At 41.1% G+C, this 23,436-nt stretch overlaps 1 protein-coding gene across 5 annotated transcripts in view; it reads right to left on the reverse strand.

Annotated features, from left to right (window-relative positions):
• KLHL13 (kelch like family member 13) overlaps positions 1–23,436 on the reverse strand; it is a 206,596-nt gene that overhangs the window by 66,494 nt on the left and 116,666 nt on the right. Inside the window, exons 1-2 of one of the 5 annotated variants that reach the window (XM_043571139.1) lie at positions 18,352–18,441; positions 16,559–16,624 (exon numbers count right to left, since the gene is read on the reverse strand). The exons of 2 other annotated variants lie outside the window; for them this stretch is intronic. In XM_043571139.1, the coding sequence (XP_043427074.1) occupies positions 16,559–16,624; positions 18,352–18,392 (107 nt within the window). In that variant the 5' untranslated portion in view covers positions 18,393–18,441. Of the gene's footprint in view, positions 1–4,606; positions 4,841–5,251; positions 5,689–16,558; positions 16,625–18,351; positions 18,442–23,436 lie in introns of those variants that run through there. 2 more of the 5 variants (XM_043571141.1, XM_043571140.1) reach the window with 2 other exon arrangements.

The raw sequence follows: 23,436 nt of genomic DNA on the forward strand, positions 1-23,436 counted from the left end.
TCACTTGCACATGCCAGGCTTCCTCAGACTAAAAAATCTGGGAAGGAAGTTTGTAAACGCTGAATTCACTATGGAACGGTGTGAATCCTATGATTAAAAAATGATATAATCCCAGGCTCTAGGACAAGCAGAGCATCTATATAAAAGGGGCAAAGTGTCTTCTAGTTGGACCACCCAGGGAGCACCGCTTTCAGATGTATTATCTTGTATAACGATTAACACAAGAAAACTATCTGGGTGAGGACAGCCAGCAGAGTGAAAGGTCCGGAAAACAAGACTCAATGCAAGGAGTGAGGTAGTGAGCTCTCTGTCACAGACAGTGATTAAGGAGAATGTGTATTACCATCTTTCAGAGGTGTCGCAGAAAGGATTCCTGCTTTAAAGGGGGTTTGGATTCTCTAAAGGACCTCTAAGGTCACATTTATCTCTATGGTTTTCCATTAGTAAGTCTTAAAGGAGCTTACATTTACGTTTTTTTCTCCACGTAATTTTGTTAGAGTGAGCATTTAGTAAAAACAAATTAAGCAGACAGAAATAAAAGTTTATGTAGACGCTAATGGTGAAAGTGGCTAAATACATTCTTTTCTAATTTGAGATTATCAATTTAAGAAGTATTTTGCTAAATAAAATACGATTTCTAAAACCACAAGGTTTTGTTTTATTCCCTAAATTGGGGGGGGGGGGAGACAATCTTAGGGAACAGAAAAGATGTCAAATTTAGAAAATGCCTAGTTTTATTTGATCTCTTTTTTGAATCACCCATAAGCAAGGGATACTTATCTAGGATGCACCATCTTTTCTCAGGAAATCCAGATACTGAATTTTAATGATGAAATGATAGAAAGCAGTTGCTGTAAAATACTGTGCTATTGATATTTACTACAAACTCCATTTTACATATTAAACAAAGTAATTGTAAACAGGAAGCTAATCGAATGCAAGTGCATTAGCTAAAGGGGGACAAGTCTAATTTACTAAACTCCTTCTATGCTCACTGCCTTTTAGCCTGAGAAAGGTGAAATTCGAAGGAAAACATCTCACAGCGTCTGCCTTGCTAGAATTCACTGTTACATTGCACTGGTTAATTCCTACCCATTGTCTTCCTCTTTTTGCCACACGGTTATTATCCAAAGTTACTGCTTGTGAAAAAAAACATGAAAGGATTGCTAATGGTAATCCGTTCTATCTCAGTGTGCCCTTAGAAACTAACAATACGTTAACCCTAGAACATTAGCCTGAAGGAACCATTTGCTGTTTTAAAACAATGAATACCAAAATACCAGAAAGCCACTTAGATGTGACTGCCCTTTCAGCTTTATTAATTTAGGCAAAAGGACAGGTTAATTTATATGGTGCACACCTGTCAGGAGCGCAGTCTTTACTAATTCAGTTTACCCTGACCAGGAGATCCTCCCTCAGGCTAAGGCTGAACTTCAACCTACTGTTGAACAGAGGGTAACACAAACACGTCACTCAGATTTCCATCAAGACGGTCCCTTCAGAGAATCCCATTCCACGTGGATGGCACACCACCCTGCAAGGGTGCAAAATGGAAGCTGAAGGAAGACCAGATCTACCCAGTTAAAGACGAAGTATTTGGTAACCAAGCTACCTGAAGGCCAAAGGATTTTTTTTCCCCTAAATCTTTTGTCTTCAAGGTACGACTCCACTATTCCCGAAGCATACGATAATAGAGTGCGGAGAGCGCTTTATGCTATGGAAGAAACCATTTTCTTTAATGTCGTCATAAACATTGTCCTTATCATCAATCAACCTGAAAAATATGGAGAGCTTGCAACTCTCAGTCAGGCTTTCAAGACGGAGAAAGAAGACCCACTTGGGTTTGAAATCCACAAGGGAAGAACTGCCTTTGTGCGCAGTGTTTGCAGTAACTGAAGTGTTGTCTCTTGTACCTTTCACCAGCGTGCCAGCACCGCCCTACCTACGGCACCAACACAGGAGCTCTAGCTGAGGGGCACCTATACCAGGTTGAGAACGAGCCCACAAGGAGCCTTGACAGTTTTTCCATGCTTGCTCAATTACTACAGCACATTTTGACTACAACCGAAAATATTTTTCTTGAATTCTCAGTCTAGGAAAAACTACCCACATCTTCCACAAAAACCACGTCACGTGTATCTGACAAATCACAGTAAATAATGCGAAAACACTACAAACCAATACTACCCAAGCAAACGTATAAAAGGATGTTTCTCGTCACTGTCCAGAACTCTATATCCAAGATAATATTTTAAATGTTTATACGTGAGCTTGTAGACAAATTATAAAATATCGCAATTGACCAGAAAGTCGGAATTAAACTGTTCCATCATAGGGCAAAGGCTTTAGACTCAAAGACACCAATAACCATTTAACCTGTGTCTGCCGGCTCAGCAACTGTGAGAGCAAATATAATGTTTCTCGACTCAGTGTTTTAACTTAGTCTTTATAATTTTTGAGAGCGAACATTATGCTCAACTTAAGTATCCTTGTGTGTGAAGTGTTGTGGAATAGTTACAACATGTTACCCATGATATTTTTATTCCTGGCCAAGCAAGACAATGAACTCCAACCTAAAACAGTCAAAAACTAAGCAATGTATTTACAAGCCCAACTTAACCTCCCCACGCTAGTCTTTTCCTATATTTAACGTTTTCCCTGTGTACATTTACATAATATTTTAAAGCCTGTGTTAATTTATTTATAAAGAAAAATAAGTTCAGGCCAATTTAATAATATAGACTGTCACAATGCCAAAACAGTGTAACCCAACGCCAGCCCTTCAAGTATATTTGTCCATTCTACCTCTGTGCCACTACCAAGAATCAACATCAACATACAAAGCTCTGTGGAATTTTCTAGCTTCTGCCATCTATATCAATTCATTCATATCATCAGGTCAAAGAGGCGACTGCTTAAAAGGAAGAAAGGGATTCATTCAAGATGTTTTACTAGGCTGTATCCGAGCCTGTGGCTAGTATGAATTAATACAATATAAAACAAATTTTTAACCGTCTCTAAAAATTGGAAAACCAGCTGCAATTTGGATCTTCTGTATAGTAAAATATAGTAGGAAGATAAGGCTCATTATTAGCCATGATTTATTGTACCCTACTGATTTTAAGTTTTGGGGCGTGTATGCTTTGTTTTGTTTTCACAATTAAGTTGCTTTTGGTAAATCCTTGCTCATTTCTCACCAGCCAAGATTCATAAAGTCAACAGGCACATCTCATTCCCTCAAATTATTTGAAGGAGCTCCATTAACTCGGCACCTCCACTAATTGGTGCTTTTGACACATTCAGCTTTTGAGAAACAAGTAGAACCAATCTCCCCCCCCCCCCGCCCCTTTTTTTCTTACAAATATAAAGTTTTAACTTTACAGGAAGAGTAAAATTAACAGACAGAGAAAGTCACCTGAAGCATCTCTAAGGAAGGACATAAAAAATTATCTGAAAACGACACGATGACGGGACTTCACTCTGAAATGTGCTCATTTTTCAGCGCTTTCTAGGGAAAGATGCGTTTGGACTGAAATCCTTTCAAAGAACCAGAGAAGATACCACTGTGCATCCGAACCTGGCAGAAAAAACCCTAAGTAACAGAATGGCACCTCACCGGCTTTCTAAACACACAATTAGCCTAAAGCAGGAAGAATTTTCCACATCTTTCCTACTGAAAGATATTTTCAAGGAAATACAGTTGAAACAGCCTTTCACTCATAAGCCCTTTTCGTACGAATATTAAAAAAAAAAAAAAGGGTCTACCTTTCCCTTATTCCTTCCTCCACCGAAAGGAAAAAAAGCTTCACAGACAATATTTCAAAAGGACATTTTATTACATCTCCTGGATTTTGTTTCTAAGGCAACAGTTTGCAAATTAAAAAAAATACGATTTTGAAAAATTCTAGCAAGACTTCCCAATATGTTTTAGTATATATTTACTTAAAATAAATTTCTAAAATAGGCATTTGTAGAACATACTTTGCAACTCCATGTAGATATGTAGCTATTCATAGAACCGTAACTTGCACAAATTTGAACTTACACTTCTGAACTTGAATTACACAACCGGGAAAGATATAAACACCAAACTTATTAATATTCATACACAACGCAAGAATAAAAGTCCGGATTAAAAGACCCATTTTCTGATCAATGCGTTAACTCCGAATGTTTCAGATTCATCAAAAAAAAAAAAAAATTAGAGAACACATTTCCCTATTTAACACCACACCAACATCAACCACAAAAGAAGTCATCTAAGTGCTTCAGATATACAAAAATTCAGCAAAAAATCCAACCAGTGTAAAAGATCAAAGTTTATCCTTATGCAATTCCTTAGGTATACCTTTAGACTTTTTTACATCAGTAATTCGATCACCATTAAGCACGTTAAATGAAAATAAACAAACTCCTAGGACAACAAACCGAAGGTAAGACGTGGGCATGCCAATATATTTAATGATAAGCAAGCTTGAGGTTTTTGATCTTGTGGGTTTTGGGATGTCGCTGCTTGGGATTTTTACCCCCCCCCCCCTTTTATTTTTGCCACAAGGTTGATCCACGAATGAAAGCCCACTTTAATATCCTCTTTTCTCTCACTTACATGTATGCCGGAGAAAGTGGAGTTGACCTGGATGTTTTAAGCACAGGAACTGGGAATTTCCAGATAGCAGGAGAGCCCGTTTTCCATTTCAATGGCATGTTGTCACTACGGTACTACAATAACAGTAAACAGCGTTTCCATGACACAGTACCAACTAGGACTTCCATTCCACGCAGCCCCGACACGGCAGCGGCGGCCGCCGAGAACAAGCCAACGATCCTGCCAGTGCCCTGAAACCGACGCTTCCAATCTGTAAAATAGGGCTGCAAGGAACCTCCTTTAAATCCTCCTGTCCCCTAAAGCAAGATGATGATTCTATCGTTCTAACTCAACAATAGTGCCACCTCGTTAGGAAAGCGCTGACTGCAGTATATATATATATATATATTTTTTAAGACTGCACCGTGCATACCACACAATGCAGCTTTATTTAATAAAAGCGGCTGGGGTTTTCTTTCTTTTTCTTTCTGTCTCTCTCTCTCTCTCTCTCTTTTTTTTTTTTTTAAGCTTGCAACACCATTGTTCTACCTTCACAGGGATACTGCAGCCCTGTACTATATTCTGCACCTATTAACCTGATTTCTGACCAATAGTAGCAGGAAAAAAAAAAACAGAAGGGTTTCACAGGAAAATGAAACAACATACCTACTCAGAATACACTTGTCATCCTCTGAACATTCTTCTTTTGAGCTGCAACAATACAAATGGGATATAAACCTCAGCATAGCCTTAGGCCACAGCTAATAGAGATCAGTGACTAAATTCGGCAGCCTGCTTTCCTCCTGTGCGAGCTCTGGCCACACAATACAAGAATGCCATTATGGGAAAAGCCCGTTTAAAAACTGCCAGTCTCTCTGTTTTCCAGTTAGAAGAAGGCAAAATGTAAGAACAAATATAAACTGCTGCGGAACTCTGCCCGCTCTTCTAGCGGCTTCTGATTCAAGTTGCTCTCCTTTCCCTATTCTTATTTCCAAGCCGGGATGAGCAAAATCGCATACAGTGACAACATGCTGTGGTAACAGGAATACCACTCTGTCTTCTGCAGCAGAGCACAGAGTAGTGTGCTCTTAATAGCAGTCCTCGGAGGGACGCTATCAACAATCTAATTCAAGGCTGCCCTCCCCTTCTTCTCTCCCCTACGTCCCCTCGCGCTCACCCCCCCCTCTCGCCTCCCCCCCACCCCCAAAGAGCTCACAAATTGCCTAGAGGAGAGACCAATGCTGCCGGCCAAGCAGGTGTCCAGCAGGGACGTTCCAAAGCTCAGCGGCGGGTCCGGTAACCTCTAGGGGTTAGTGACTGACAAGGAGACTGAAAAATTCAAGCTGCTGTCAAAGGCAACTGGAGGTATTTCGCGAAAGCAGTGGCAAGTAGACGTTTCATCTATATTGCTTTAAAACACTGCCAGAAAATAGCATCCTCGTAAGTGCCCTGAAAGTGACGGGGGCGGCGGGGGGGGGGGGTTGTTTTAAGTTTCTCTTTCAAGCACCCAACTCACAAATTTTCTACACGATTCAGAGACGTGAACATAGGACAGACGGGTATTATGCTGAACTCTTTATTTACAGGCTGAAGAATTTTACAATTTCACCCCTGATGTAGGCAAGTCGCCATCACTCAACATCTACCTATATAACCAGAATTATCTGCTTTTGCCAATGCAAGCTTAGGAAAAGCAGACTGCCCTTGACGCGGAAGCCACCAAAAAAATCACTGCAGTGACAAAGAGCTCATATTTCTTTTCAAGTTTGTATGCAAACAATAAACTTCTGCTTCTAACTTAAGTAGCTGGCTTTCAGATACTCTTTCCAAATTATTCCTAGTTTTAATTGAAAAGATTGAGACGTGGTCCCTTAAGAGGCTTTCTTATCTGTATTCAAAAAAGGCACAGATGAATGTGACCAGAGGAAGCAACTACTTTGCAAACTTCCAAAATACAGAATTTAATGTACCAGAAATACAGTGTGCAATGAGCTAAGGTAATCACAACTAACCGTCCTTTAAGATCCACATCAATATTCAGGCCCAAAGTATTTTCCTATGAAAGCCAACCATACATGTACATTCGGTATATACACACACCACAAGCAAACATACATATATGGAGAGAAAGCTTCTTGTGAAATCCTGACCAGTAATGCACAAACGCTATCAAATAGTAAGGAGATGTCAGCCATCACTAACTCACAAATAATTTTTAATCCAATCTATCCCACACAAACACCCCCAAACACCCAGGCAAGCAACTGAAAAAGTTAAATTATATTTCTCTTTTTAGTACCCACACACAAAACTGTCTCATAGAAATCTTCAGAGGAATCAGAGAAAGGAGTATTTATCAATACCTTAATGAGCAAAGTACATGTAAAAGGTTAAAAACAAAAAGCACCACTAATGCAAATAAACCATAGTCAATATTTTACATTAGAAGGCTTTGTGTAGTAACTCTGAAGAGTTATGGGACAAAAAGTTTCCGGGTACAACAATCAGGAGCAGCAAGTTGTTGGAAACCCCAAGAATAAAATACACACACACACACACACACACACACACACACACACCCATCAAGCAAGTTTGGAATGTTCCATTCCAAAAAGGTGAAGCATTCTCAAACATTTACAAATATAAAACATAAAACAGCCACACAAACTAGCTATAGGTAGCAAGGAGGGGACGTTTTAGAAAGGAAGCTCAACCACTTTCCAGCTTATGAAAATCTTACAAAACAGTAACTGCAAATAGAACTTCTGAGAACAAAGACCCCCCGCCCCCCGCCAAACCTATATAAAAACACGGTTAGTGAAGCGTTTCGAGCGGTCTGTAAAGTGCACTCAACATTTATGAGGGGGAAATAGGGTGAATGTATAGTTTTCCAAGTCTCCAAACAGGTGAAGATGACTTTATTGCAAAGGTTCTGCAGTTATTAGCTTTCTGTGAACAATCAACTTATTCAAAAAAAGCAACATAATCTTTGTCTAACCTCAGGTCCCACAGAAATCAACCAGCACCAACAAATCATCTATGTCCATTTCCAACCTAGATTTCTCTTAAAGTTTAGAACCTGTTCTTGTGGACCTCTGACAATTGTAATATTTGCTCAAAGTGAAAAGAAAATAAGACTGCTCCCTCCACACCACCCTCGGTGCTTATAAAGACCCCAAACCCTAAAAGCTTACATCTGATGGTGACCATTTATTTCTGTTCAGTTTTTCTGCTTTAATAAATTGCTAGGAGTCATTTGTAATTATCTCTCATGAGCAAGCAACTCATATGCCAAAGGCTTTAAAAAGAATTTCTTTAAGCATAAATATAGTCCATGAAATACGCTTTATGCTATTAATTTGGTTAACATCATTCTTCGTACATTGTTTAGAAATAAACTTCAGCCAGGTAAAATCACCCCAATTGCAAATTAGTAGAGTCCAAATTAATCAGATTTTACTATCCTGACAGCGACCCCAGTAGCCAACTATCGAGTGTAATTACCTACAGAGTGAAAGGGAGCAAACGATTAAGTGTGGGTTTTAAATATGATTTTATGCAGGCTCAGTGTCCCACTACTTTACTATTTAGGCCGGGAAATGTCAAAAACCCTCATTGACTTCATAGGAAACAGCGATTTCATTTATGGAACATTCGGTTTCTACTATGGACCCCACCGCGCAAAAGAGACAAGATAGAAACACAACATACGCAAACGCTCGTCAAAGCATTTTAGGAACATTAACAAATCACTTAAAAATACCTGTGAAGGGCATATTTCAGAGATGTCATAAACAAAGCACAATGTGGGGACTTGGCCAAGGCCACAAAAAGTGTCATTCTTGGCCAAATCTTGCAACATGGAATTCCCTGGTTCCCAATGTAGAAAGAGAAGAATTTTAGAACTTTTAGAATTCTTACACATCACCTTGCTCAGTACCCTCTTTGTACAGATGAAGAACTGAGGCCCAGAGATGTTAACTTGCCCAATGTTCCATCTGCTGGTCTAAGACTCCCACTCTAGAATCCATTTGCAAAATCTTCACTGCAGAAGGTGTTTAAATAGGAGGAGGGAGAAAAAAGTAAATAAAAATTAAGCCAGTCATAGTATGGAAGAGAAGTGAAATACCCAGCAAGGAGTGTATTGTTTTTTTCTAAACATCAGTGTTTCTAAATAATTTTATAGGACAGTTTAACTACTGGCTGACCGTTAAAGTCCTTTAGCGCCACCACCCCACTCGATGAATTGACTATGATGTCGCATATCTGACCTCTCTCTCCATATTTTCCTGATATTCCCTAAGAACTGACCTACCTCTTCCTTGCAAGTTTTGGTTAATCCTGTGGTAGGTACAACTAGAGACTGATAGCATTAACCACAGTTTGTGTGAGCAGGCGCCGTGTAAGCTTCTCTTCGATCCTGACAGTGTCTCCTCGGACTAATCTGGGATATCCACATGATTTGCATTGCTCAGATCGGACCATAGAGTAAGCCAAATCGTGTGTTCTGTTCTGTTCTACCAATCAGTAAGAGTATTTGGAAGGTGACCACGTAGAAAATGTTAAACCTTTTAGAGCACACAAAAAAATGGACTCCCGCACAACAGAGCAAAAATCTTAAAACATTCAGGGCGCCTTATTATAGAAAATGGAACCGTTCACAGGAATGGCCACATATACGTGTGTGTGTGCGCGTATGGGTGTTGTGTGTACCTCCTTGAGTTGTTTCAGGAAACTGAATATCAAATGCATTAATTTTTTTTTTTTTTTTACTAGATACTCAGATATGTAGCCTTGCTAAAATCAAAACAGAAAATCCCAGATGTTTCTCAAAGGTTGACTATGTTGGAAAGTCGTGAGTAACTTCATCTTTTAGAAGTACCTTCTCACATGTCAATTTCCTTAACAGAGCTGTGTGGATCCTTACAGTCCCGCAAAGGATTTACACCTGTGACTATGTCTGGGATTCATATAGTAGCTATCCCCTTTCTCACAATACAAACAAGCACAAAAACACAATTGTTGTGCCGGCACACACGCATACATATGCGTGCGTGTATGCACGCATATGCATATACAGAATTCCTCCCCACTGGCAGGAGTAAAGTGTAGGCAAGCACTCTTCCCGTCTTTGACATGTTCAAAAGAGAAGAAGGATACTGAGTTTTGGGGGAAGGAGGCACAGAACAGCCATAAGTGGGGATGGTAAGCCGGCAAGCCAGGAAACACTAGGAAAAGGGACAAAAGGAGAGGACAAAAAGGGCGAGGAGGGGAATGGCTGGACGGAAGGAGAATGAGAAGCCAGAATGGTAGTAGTTCCCGGATGTGGCAACTTTTATACTTGGGGGTCCAATGAATGAGGTTATGGGACTAAGACAGGAGTTGGGGTAGGACAGCAAATACAGAGGGACTGAGCAGGTGACAAGGAAGGTCCAATTGCTGGGGACCCAAGGGCCCACAGGTTCTGACTATCCTTACTCTCTAAAAAAAAGGATTAGCACTGAATGGGAAATTTGGAAGTTCTTGCCCTTTCTTCCATCTTGTGTTTTCTGTAGTCTCTAGATTCTAGTAAAATCTGTAAGTCTAGTAAACTCTGTAAGTTTTTTTCCTCCCCCTTGGCTACCCCTGAGTGCCTCATTCATAGATGATTTCCAAATCCACACGCCCAAGTAAGTCTTTGCACATCTATGACATGCGCAAACGAAATCGATCCTTAAGTATTCCCCCCTATTAACAACTGCCTTAAACCCCAAACCAAAGTGTTTGTATCAGGTGTGGTGGTGGTAGACAAAAAAACCTTTTTAAGTCACATACCTGATTTTGCATTCTCATTTTCAAAGTGTTTGAAAACGGCAGTTTAGAGAGGCATTTTATTTATCGCCATCAGATAGAGATAATGTGTCTAGTGGCCATGCTTTAGTGCACCCTATGTCCCCACTGTGCGACTTCATCTGCCTGAGACACCCTCCCTGTTCCTCCCTCAAGGAGTCCCCAAATCTTTGTATCTTCCTAACTGAGCACACAGGAAAGCACTCAGTAAATATTTGTCGGGTAAACTGAAAGAGAAGTTTACAAGCAGAGGGGTGATGAAATAAGAATTCTGTTCTGGGGCCCCTGGGTGGCTCAGTCGGTTCAGCGTCCGACTTCAGCTCAGGTCACGATCTCACAGCTTATGGGTTCGAGCCCCGCGTCGGGCTCTGTGCTGACAGCTCGGAGCCTGCAGCCTGCTTTGGATTCTGTGTCTCCCTCTCTCTCTGCTCCTCCCCCGCTTGCACTCTGTCTCTCTCTCTGTCTCTCAAAAATAAGCGTTCCTAAAAATTAAAAAAAAAACAAAAAAGAATTGTGTATCAAAGCCAGGATATATCCTGGAAGGATTTTTAAATCTTGACTCTGCTCTAAAAGCAGAGTTCAGGTAAAAAGAATATTCACCTGTTAATTTGAGAATTTTAGGCTATGAATTCCTTAAAATGAAAAAAATTAGATATACACATTATCTTGTTAAAAATGAGTATATGCTGAAGAAAATCACCCAGAATATATGCTTTTTAAAGATGAAATAAATGCATCACTTATGATGTCTGCTCTCATCTCAAATAATGATAATTTATCTGTTGTCTCCCAGCAAATTCCTAAGTATCTCTTAAATTATAAATAAAACAGCCAAACCATCATTAGATTTTTCTGATGTGTTTGTACACTAAACCTGAAGACTTATCGCAATAAAAAGCCATTAAAAATGTACAGTGTTGGGGCACCTGGCTGGCTCAGTTGGTGGAGCATGTGAGTCTTGATCTCAGGGGAGTGAATTCAGGCCCCACATTGAACATAGACCTTCCTTAAAAAAATGAAAAATAAAAACAAATATACAGTGCTACTGAAAGGAAAGTTAAGAATATGGCTCTCCTAGGGGCACCTAGGTGGCTCAGCTGGTTAAGCATCTGACTCTTGATCGTCTCAGATCATGATCGCACAGTTCATAGGTTCAAGCCCCACATCGGACTCTGCAAAATAAATGAATAAACTTAAAAAAAGCATATGGATTTCCTGGGGTGTCTGGCTGGCTCAGTCAATAGAGCATGAAACTCTGGATCTCGGGGTTGTGAGTTTGAGGCCCGCGTTGGGTGTAGAGATTACTTAAAAATAAAAACCTTAAAAGAAACAAACAAAAAGACTATGGCTCTCCTGGCTAAAAAATACGTTCATATAAAGCTTTTCAAATAGTTTCACTACTTCTATTTTAATTTGGCATCAAATATAGAAGCAAAACCATAAAAGTTGCATGAAAACAAAAGAATAAGCAATATTACAATCTTTTTATAAACCCTGAACTATTTTTTATTAAAATTTTTTTTTTAACGTTTATTCATTTTTGAGAGACAGAGAGAGAGAGAGAGCGTGGGCGGAGGAGGGGCAGAGTGAGAGGGAGACATAGAATCCGAAACAGGCTCCAGGCTCTGAGCTGTCAGCACAGAGCCCAACGTGGGGCTCAAACCCACTAACTGCAAGATCATGACCTGAGCGAAAGTTGGGACGCTTAATCGACTGAGCCACCCAGATGCCCCTATAAATCCTGAACTATTTTAATGAGAGTAAATACTTCCTAATAATGTTTATCTATGATGGTCGAAAAACTTTTTTTAATTTTTAAATTAAAAAAAATTTTTTAATGTTTATTTTTTATTTTTGAGAGTGAGAGAGAGAGAGAGAGAGAGAGAGTGCAAGTAGGGGAGGGGCAGAGAGAGAAGGAGACACAGAATCCAAAGCAGGCTCTAGGCTCTGAGCTGTGAGCACAGAGCCTGACGTGGGACCTGAACTCATGAACTGTGAGATCATGATGTGAGTTGAAGTCAGATGCTTAACTGACTGACCCACCCAGGCTCCCCAAACTTATTTTGAGTTTATTTATTTTTGAGAGAGAGAGAGAGAGAGAGAGAGAGAGAGAGGATAAGCAGGGGAGGAACAGAGAGAGGGAGACCGAGGATATGATGTAGGCTCCATGCTGCCAGCATAGAGCCCGATGCAGGGCTCAAACTCACAAACCATGAGATCATGACCTAAGCCAAAGTCGGATGCTTAACCGACTGAATCACCCCGGCACCACAAAAAACTTTCCAATAATAAGCACATCATATATACCCAATCTCAAAAGGCATGTTAGTTAAGGAAAGTCAACATTTGCTTATATTCTACATTCTTTCAGCAATGACTATGCTTTTATAAAACTCCGAGTTACTGAAAGGCCTTTACAGTAACGTATGACATTTTCCTCAACATTCCAATTAAAATTAGTGAAATCATGCTACTATTTAAAAAATGATACTTATTGCCTTTTACCCAAAGAGTTATTACCACATGCACATCTGCACCATAAATGTTATAGCTAAAAAATGAGATCTAGAAGTAAACTCTTTCATGGAAAGCCAATCGTAAGGACTCATTAAGATCATACAATACTACTTAAAATTTCCACGAAAAGGGGCCCTGTATGTTCAACTAGTTTAATTTTATGTTGAGCATTTCCTGGGCCTAACTATTACAATTTCAAATTTCCTAGGAATATACATCTATAGAAACTACTATTGACTAAATATTAAAGGCTGTAACCAGACATGAAGGAGAAAATCTTAAATTCCAAAAAAAGGAACTCAATGTCAGACTCGAACCTTGTGACCTGTTGCCATAACATGGGGCTCGAAAGTCTTCATAAAGGTATATAGTTTATAGTCATGCTATTTGCCTCCTATGGTGGTATCCAAGAAATTCAGCAACCAGTTCAATACCTCTGTTTTCTGAACTATTTTCAGATCCTTCTCATTTGCTAATTTAGAATTCTTCTCTTGGGTGATCTTACGTTGGAAAGATTTTATTCTTAGGGAAAGAAGGCGGGTATATCTTACCTTGAAAGATAACAAATATGTGGTGGTAAGTCTAAATTACAGAAGCAAGCCGAAAAGCGTGCAATTTAAAACTGTCATGCCTCAAAACGTACTTAGCAATTAATTCAGTGAAAATCCTATGATGTCAGACATCATTAAGTCATGTTCTATAAAATTTTTTTTTTAACGTTTATTTATTTTTGAGACAGAGAGAGACAGAGCATGAATGGGGGAGGGGCAGAGAGAGAGGGAGACACAGAATCGGAAGCAGGCTCCAGGCTCTGAGCCATCAGCCCAGAGCCCGATGCAGGGCTTGAACTCACGGACCGTGAGATCGTGACCTGAGCCGAAGTCGGACGCCCAACCGACTGAGCCACCCAGGCGCCCCAACTCATGTTCTATAAAGAGCTCACGTGTTACGAACTAACCACAACACAGTTTTAAAGTTACGTCTAACTTTGTTACTTGGATGCACTGGTTGTCCAGTGGGGGGAAGATCCAGTAGATCTCATGTTCTATCACTAACCAAAGTAAATGCAATTTTGATATGAGGAAGCAAAAAACATATTTCAGGTGCGCCTGGGTGGCTCAGTCGGTTGAGTGTCCGCCTTCGGCTCAGGTCACAATCTCACGGTTCGTGGGTTCCAGCCCCGCATCGGGCTCTGTGCTGACAGCTCAGAGCCTGGAGCCTGCTTCGGATTCTGTGTGTGTGTGTCTCTCTCTCTCTGCCCCTTCTCCACTCATGCTCTGTCTCTCTCTCTCTCAAAAATAAATAAACATTAAAAAATATTTTAAACCAAAAACATACCTCATCTTCTAGGTTGACCCTAGATTTAAGCTAGATGCAATTTATTTTTATTTCTTTTATTTTTTAAAGTTTATTTATTTAAGTAATCTCTACACCCAACGTGGGGCTTGAACTCACGACCCCGAGATCAAGAGTCGCACGCTCTTCATACTGAGCCAGCCCGGCGCCCCCTAACCTAGACGGGGCGTGGGCTTCGTGACTGCCTTTCTAAGTCTGTCTGCTCCAGCCAGTAAATTCAGAACCACTCCATGTCTTCAAAATAAAATACATGCTTCATTTTTATTTTTTTGTTTACTTATTTCTGACCGAGAGAGAGAGAACATGTCGGGGGGGAGATGGGCAGGGAGAGAAGGAGACAGAAGATCCAAAGCGGGCTCTGCGCTGAGAGCGGAGAGCCTGACGTGGGGCTGTAACTCACAAGCTGTGAGTTCATGACCTAAACCGACTGAGCCAGCCAGGCACCCCTCAAATACAGGTTTTAAACAACCAGTTACTTCTCGTGGGATTCTGAAGCTACAGAACATTTGAGTGAAATACTATCTTCCAATTAGCTAGCATTTACTTATTCATTCATTCCTTATTCAGCTGGATCTAAGTCACAGACATCGTTGAGCCTTTTTATGAGTCTTCTATCACCAGGTCTGGACGTGTTATTGAAATTCCTATGATGTTGTTCGGTCAGTAAATGAAAATATTTCTGTTTGGCAATTTCCAGAGTTAATCATTTTTCGAGATTCAGATCTGCAAAGCACAGAAACCTATACCCCACAAAGGGCAAAGAGGCAGCAAGACCGAGCTTAATCGGACCCTCCCAACAGGGAACCAGCCCCAGCAAATTAATTAGGACCATGTTTCCACATTTGCTGACTACACTGCATTTGTTTTCACCGAGGCCTCCTTCCTCTATTAGCCATTACCGACGGTGCAAGATTGACTCCTTGAACTTCACAAATACCAAAATCAATCAACTCACTATGCCGAGCCCAAAGCCTATAAATTAGAGGTGCCTGCTGAATTAGTTCAATCACCAGTAAGTACTAAGAACTTACGACTTCGCTGGATGTTACAAGTATACAAAAGAACTCATGTTCTCCGGCCACGATCTAATCAGGCAGTCTGCACAGTCACTGGGCTAACTCTTCAAATCTCAAAACTTAATTTTTCACCTTCCGACAGCAACCTTTTTGCCTCCTGACTGTCTTCAAGTCTAAAATGGACACAAATCTTTCAAAAACACCTCCCAGTCAACATAATACACAGGGGCTAGTGCGAGAATGCCTCGGGTGGAGACACATACAGACTTCGACACGAAGCATGGATGCTACCAAAGAAAGGTGGCTCTTTTCTTTACACGCCGATACACAGAGCACAGGAAAAGTCCTATACCTTGAAGGCAGGTGTTCTCAAACTTTGGTATGGCCTAAGAATCACCTGGGGTGAATATTTTCTGTAGAAGTCTGCAGGTGGGGCCTAGCACTCTGCATTTTATACAAGTGACCCAGTTGATTTTCCTGCCCGGTCCACCGCACGTGAAGAAACATTGCTTTAGAGTCAAGGTTGCTCACCCCCCACCGGAGATAGCCCCAGCTACGGCGAGGCTGTTTTCCCTCTGGGTCGCCGGCCTTCCCCAGCATATCAGCGTGGGCTGCTCACCACTGCTTGCCAGTCTGCACCGTCCACGGCCATTATCTTGCCCCTCCCACACTCGAGATCCTTCCAGGTCTGGGTGAGTCTGAAAGCAAGGTCTCCAGCTGGCTGACAGGCAGGCACAGAGGCAGACCGACAGACATACGCAGAGTGGGGGCTGTGAAGTCCCAGCAATCAGGAAACAAAGGTAGTCTAAATTACACAGACTGTCCAATAGCACGTGAAAGTGAAAAATTTGTTTCAAACCTTTTTGATCAGGAAGGATGGAGAAGGACACGGCCGTGGGCACCTGTGGTCTGGTTGTGGTCTCCCACTGACTAGCTTTGTGACTTGCCACAGTACCCTCCCTGATCTGTAAAATAGGGAAGGGGCCCCTTTGTCCCATTCACGGCAATCTTATGAAAACCAACTGAACTTGTGTTTGGGAAAGCCCATTTGAAAATGCAGAGCACAATAGATGGTGTGTGGTATTTTTGTAACAGGATAATTTATCATTTTTTTCAGCTTCATCAACACATTAACCTAGACATTATTCCAAGTTGCCTTGATGACCGAATGTCTTCTAGTATCTCAGGGTCTTTCTTATACAAATAAATTCTCACTGGCAAAAAGGTAGAGGAAAATGCAGACCCTTGGACATACCCCGAAGTTGATTTTTTGAATATATCCTTGAAATCGGCTTGTTTTAAAGACAATTGCCTCCGTCTCCTGAAAGTGGAGTGCAAAAAAAAAAAAAAAAAAAAAAAAAAAAAATCTGGTTAATTGTGGCTTTACTGTATTTAGTTCCAATTTTTCAAAGCATGCTCTGCAGAATATATATTTTAGCTGCAAATTAATAAACCATGTTCATAAATCCTGAACAGTCAATACCACTCAGAACAACTTGTAAATATGTAAATTCACTTAAAAAAAAAAAAACTTAACAAGAAAGCCATAAGATTCTATTTGTTTTTAGAAGCCCTCTTAAATTTTCAGAAAGTCTGGAATGAAGACTGACGTTAAATGCAACATCTATTGGCAGCTGATCTGAAAGACTAAACTGGCAAAATCGGGACAGAAGGAAAGGCTTTTCCAGTCAATATATACCCGGCCTTGGAATGCTTTGTCATTTTCTAGTTTTTGAAGCTTAGAGTTCAGTTCTTTGCTGATCCACTGTTTTGCCATAAAAACCTGAGAGCAAATGACACACATTACAAGCTTTCAGGGAACAGATGGTTAATGTTCTTCTAGGTGCGTTTACTACCAATTTTCTTATTGTCGTACTGCTCATAATTAATAAAAACATACAAACAGAGGCACCGGTCTCCTTAACCGGAAGATTTGGGTTTTGTGAACTCTCCCGTATCTCACTCCTCCGGGCTAATATCAAAGACAACGATGGACAGACAAGACTTCTGGTACTGCCCGAGGAACGCAGCTCTCAAAATAGAGACCTACTACGGAGCACTGCGGTATGGGCTGACACCAGTCAACTTTCTGAGAAAGTGTAGGAGCAGCTAACGCCAAATTTCATGCATTTACCTTTATTACGTTTCATGTTGCAATTAGCTTACGGAGAGTGACCGCTGCTAAGCGTTACCCTTATCTAACTTTGTCTTCAAAATAAACAGTTCGGGCTCCTTTCTGGGTCATCTCACAAGCACTATTCAAGTCACAACTCAATCAAAGTCAGAGTCTAATAGTACCGTCAGAAAGACCTTGGCAGAGACCTTATCCAAAATGTTATCCTCAAGCTAAGGACTTCTTATGTAAAGGTAGGTAGCAAGTCTTTTATTTATTTTATTTGGAGCCATGAATTCAAAACAGCATCTCTTTAATGGCAATACTATTTCAAAGTCCACTTTTAAAACGCTATACACATAAAAATTATTATTTTGCAATCATAAAAAGCTACAATGGGTTGAATTAATATTTGCCATGTTTTAGCATTAAGCCTCACCAAGCAAATAGCAATTACATTATTTTTTACTTACAAATACATTAACGTATCTTTAAATACAGCTTATTTTATATTCCTATTAATATTATTCCTTTCCTTTGTGTATTTAAGAAGAATCTGGTGTGCCACCTTCTGGTAACTGAGGGAAATTATGTATCTCTACACAAGTCACTATTCTTTATTTTAACTTTAAAAAAAATATATATATATATATGTATTTCTTAACCTGTATTACATTTAAGCTTCAGATATATATACAAATCTATACCACAGTCTGAAAGAAAATAAAATCTCCTTAGTGACTTTAAAAAAAAAAATCAAGCTTTCTCCATGCTTCCTATGATTTTTGCATGGTTACCAATATGTCTCCTGAATTCTACAATACATATAAAATTGATTTTTGTACACCGTTTCACAGCCACGTATGAAAACAACAGGCTTGCTATTGTAATGAATAAGTAACAGCAGTAAATAAAGGAAAAGAAAGGTCTCTTACCAATAAGCCCATTTTTCTCTTAAGGTTTGAACTCTCATCATTTGTCATGTTCTTGTGGATCCCTCTCTCATCAAATTCTCTGGAGTTTTAAAGTTGAGAGCTGGGAGGCACGGCTAGGCTCTGCTACACAGTAGCGCACCCCAGTGTATCTGGCTGGTATAACACTTCAGTTGCAGCCTTTTTATATATTCAAAAACCTATGCACTGAACACCTTCCATTGGTAGGAAATTGTAGCCGGCGTGGCTGAACTATTTTTATTTCTTATCTTAAGGACGGATCAGATGCGGGGATCAGAACCACAGGAACCTCGAGCTTAGTTCCAGTTAATTGAACGGGAACAAAGTGCCGGGCTTTAGAGCAGAGGTGGGATGAGACAAATACCAACACCGGGAGATCTGACGTAGGAGAAAACACGTTTGCCTGAAAGTAACCTTCTTTTTTCAAGGGTCGCTGCCCTGTTCTTTGTCATGTTACCTTAAATCTCTGTAACCCTTCCCTCTCCCGTGCCTCTAGTAGTCAGGCATGAAGTCCTAGCCTTTATTCTTTGTCGATTTCACAGGTGTCTAGTCCCTAGTGTTTGTTTTTGTTCTTGTTTATGTTTTTTTAGCAAATGAGCTACTTCCAAAAATACACATAACTGATCTCTCTGCATCACCCATGTTCGATCTGTCAATCACATTGCTTCTAGGTGACTCTCTTCAAAGACGGCTATACGTGATGTAAATTAAACGTTCAACACACGGTTTAGTCAACAAATATTTGTTAAGGATTTGCTACATATGTGGTGGGTACTCCGCTAGGTGATATGGATATAAAGGTGAACAGGGAACAATCCCCTGCTCTCAGGGAGCTCTTAGTTGAGTGAGGGAAACAGACATACACTCTGACAGCACAAAATATGGCATAAAAGCTTTAGTCGTACATGCCTACGATTCTACAGAGGAACAATAAAAATCAGGCTGCGACTGGGGTCGAAGGATGAGGTATTATTCCCCAGGTAGACTCCAGAAGACGCAGTCTGTGCAGACACACAGAGATTTAAAGGAGTACAACATGTTGGAAGGGTCAAGAAAGTCTTCAATATTACTGGAGGGTGTTTAGGTACACAGTGTTGAGGGGAGTAGATTTTAACATATAAGGAAATCACATGTGAGTGAAGTGGTGTGGATTTCATCCTATGAGCTATGAGAAGCCAGTTGTTGAATGCGTGGATCACTCAAGGAATTAATCAAGCAACGATGCTCACTACTAAGAACTCATTACGGGGGCGTCTGGGTGGCTCACTTGGTTGAGCGTCCGACTTCCGCTCAGGTCATGATCTCACGGTTGGCGGGTTTGAGCCCCGTGTCGGGCTCTGTGCTGACAGCTCAGAGCCTGGAGCCTGCTTCAGATTTCGTGTCTCCCTCTCTCTGCCCCTCCCCCACTCACACTCTGTCTCTCAAAAATGAATGTTAAAAAAAAAATTTAATAAAAAAAAAGGACTCATTATGAGGTGACCAACCCACTCCTGAACTCCACCAACTGCCCATTCTCTGTCTCGTAGGCTTGTTTTGTTCTGTCTCCCTTTGCTTCAGAGGCCCCCTACGTGAAATCTCTTCCCCTCTCCACTTTTCTGAACTCAACTCATCCTTCTAGATCCAGCTCAAATTCCATTCTTTTCCGTGATGTCTCCCATGGTAATTTGAGTCTCCAGTTTTGAAATGTTCCTCCATTACACGGACCATGCATTCCTCCTAAAGTTTAGCGCACAATGTTCGAAAACCCTCTTTGACTCTTTGCCTATAAAGCCAAACAAGATGGCGCGGAGAGGACACTAAGGCAAGTCAGAGCCTGATGGTAAGTGGCCGAGGAAAGCACACCTCCCCATTCTTCACAGTACACACTCCTCTCAATAACTTCCTTTACTACTCTCAAGCCTGAGAGGAAAGGGCATGAAATGTGCACAGAACTTTATCTGCACTGGGCAGCGACTCGGCATTACTAGGTAACAATGTTGGTTGCACACATCACAACTCTCGCCGGAAAATTCCAGAGAATTGATGAGAAAGGGATACCAACAGAATAGCTTAATTATAGAGCTGTGATCTTTGGTGGGGGGGGGAGGGGAAGAGCTGTGAGGGAGGCTTGGGGGGGGGCCATGCTTGTGTTTTACTACTTGTGGTAAACCGAGATAATTCACCTGAAGGTCCATACAATAAAACAGAATTCACAAAGACCACAGAAAGAGATGGGAGAGATGGGAAAAGTGAGGGCAGGGGATTGGATCTAGAAGGTTTAGCCTCTCATGAAGTTTTATGGGAGAAAATCCAAGTGTAAGAAGGGGGTATGGTTAAAGAAGGGGGTAATAGTATGAGCTGGAAGATTAATCTAGGGCAAGAAGCTTTACCAGAGAAACATGTCCTGGGGTGTAAATATTTAGTGTCCTCTCCCTGTGGAACCACACCCCATTATGCACAGTGTCAAATACTCAGACAAGCTTTCGTTGATGTTGGCACTTAGCCTTCAGCTTGGTCTCATCCTCTTTATGTGTGCATAATCTCTTAGATTTATGCAATGATGCAAAAACCATGGTGCTTTCTTTTATGTAGACAATAAAAAAAATCTTTTCATCTTATTCAACCATTTTATGTTAGAGGGTTAAGAGGACTCTGCCAATAATTTCAAGAAGCAGTTAATACTTAAAAATATTCTTTCAATGACTTAAAAATGTCCCAGATAAAAGCTGTCTGCACCTTCTTTCTTGTTTATTGAGTGCAAAAACTGACCACTTTCCTTTCCATTAACTTATAAGGAAAAAATTCAAATACGGGGGGAAAAAACCAGAGAATGTGATTTTGGATAGGTGCCACACTTTTCTCAAGAATTCTCCACAACGGGGCAGTACTTAGGGGACATAAAAATGATTTAATCCACTAGGTCCTCGGAGGAATGCTTTTAAACCATGTATCAATGGTACCATAGACTTGAAAACAAAGAGAAAACAAACCAGACCGTTTCCTCATTTAATTTTGTGGAAAACAGAACAATTGCCAGAGTGTGTCCCTCAAGCCTGGCAGAAAAAAGGCAATAATCGTTTTTCTATTATAGTTTAAACCGAAATAGGTATTTTTTTTTTTTTTCCAACTTCACAGGCACGTTCACGTGCGCTAGTTCACGTAGAAGAGGGGAACGGAGGGGAATCACCACATCCTGCTAGGACACAGTAAGTCTCTTATGTTATTAGTGATTTTTTTTTTTAATTTTTTTTTTTCAACGTTTATTTATTTTTGGGACAGAGAGAGACAGAGCATGAACGGGGGAGGGGCAGAGAGAGAGGGAGACACAGAATCGGAAACAGGCTCCAGGCTCCGAGCCATCAACCCAGAGCCTGACGCGGGGCTCGAACTCCCGGACCGCGAGATCGTGACCTGGCTGAAGTCGGACGCTTAACCGACTGCGCCACCCAGGCGCCCCTGTTATTAGTGATTTTGATGACAGGGTCTGTATTCACCTAGTATAAACAATTCACTTACGTTCCATTTAAAATAGCATCATCGTGTGATCGCATCCATAGCTGTTAAGATGGTTCAGAGCAGGGGGCCTGAGTGGCTTACCGAGTTTTCTGTCATGCAGAAAGGTCCTCGGGCGACAGACTTGGAAAACCAGTGATCTAAAGAAGGGTGGGTCAGGGGTACTCATTTCGGGTGAATGACCAGTGGCACAGGTGGGGTCAAAAGGGAAGAAAAGCCTTTTCCTGGTACTAATAACTCTACCTGTACCGTCACAGGATTAGGAAGAAAAGAAAGTTAGAGGCCCGTTTCGTAACTTCCCATTCCCACTTGAATGAATCATAACCTTTTTATACAGCCTTAAAATGTAAGGGAGTGCTGTGCCACAAACGACGGAGGGTAGTTCAGGAGTAATTCAAACTACCTAACAGATCGTAAATCATTCAAGGTTGACTGTGAAATATACCGACTCGTATTTTACTGGCCCAAGTCTTAAATCCCTTACCATGGTGGACTTACTGTGAGAATCTAACGTGGGCGAAGATATACGTGACAAGACCACTGGGAAGAAGGAAATGTGATCACGTTCGTGCAGAAACAGGGAACTAAGCTGACTGACGCCCCATAGGCAGAAGGGCCGACACAGGGAGTTAATGAGGAAGTAAGCACATTCCTGTGCTTTTCGACCCAGCCTTCCCATCCAGATACCCCGTCAAGTATTTTACTTGTCTTAAATGTCGGGTGGTAGCCTTAGCTAGCAGGATTCCAAATAAAAAAAAAATTTACTGGACCTTTTAAGAGTCCCATTTTTCCTTTTCCCCTGGACTCTGAGGGAGGCAAGGCAGGTGTTAATATTCCCATTTTAGTGAAGAAACAGAGTTATTAAATGACGACTCAAGTGACACAGCTGCTGAGAGAACTGGGAAACAAGAATCCAGGTCCCCTGACACCTAATTTGGTGTCCGTTAGTTTCCTCTGTATTGTATGAATATTTATTTTAGGGACCCCCCCCCCACACACACACCAATATGACTCCTAAACACCGCCACGGAGTTCCTTTATGAGGAAGGAAGGAAGAGGCCGGAGGAAAAGAGGAACAGGTCATGGGAGATACAGGACGATCTCGGATTCAGGTTGCAGAATCGTCAGCCTATACCTATGCCAGAAATACCTTCCCAGTGGCAATTCTCAGAGCTCCCTTTTTATCACTCGATTAGCACTTCTTGGCACAGATCTCCAATGGGCCATACTCCCTCATGCCTCAGTAGTTTCTCCTATGATGTTCTCTCCACTTGGAATGCCCTGCTCTCCTTGTCTACCAAGCAAATTTCTAGTCATACTCAAGTGTTCGAGCTTATCTCCTTCCATGAACAACACCCCCCCCCCATCCCTTAGCAGACTCCATTGCTAGGTTTTCTAACCCCCCACGACACCTTGAATATTATAGGTCCTGTCACTTTGGATTGTAACTGTTTCTATAAACTCTAAACTAGACTGTATACTCCTGAGGGCTGTGTTTGGGTCCCCCTTATGTTTTTATTTCCCCATCCCAGTGCCTGTCACACAGTAATCCAGTTAGTTGTAGGAGGCAACTGG

This window comes from Prionailurus bengalensis, chromosome X, assembly GCF_016509475.1.
Source record: "Prionailurus bengalensis isolate Pbe53 chromosome X, Fcat_Pben_1.1_paternal_pri, whole genome shotgun sequence".
Taxonomy (NCBI): domain Eukaryota; kingdom Metazoa; phylum Chordata; class Mammalia; order Carnivora; family Felidae; genus Prionailurus; species Prionailurus bengalensis.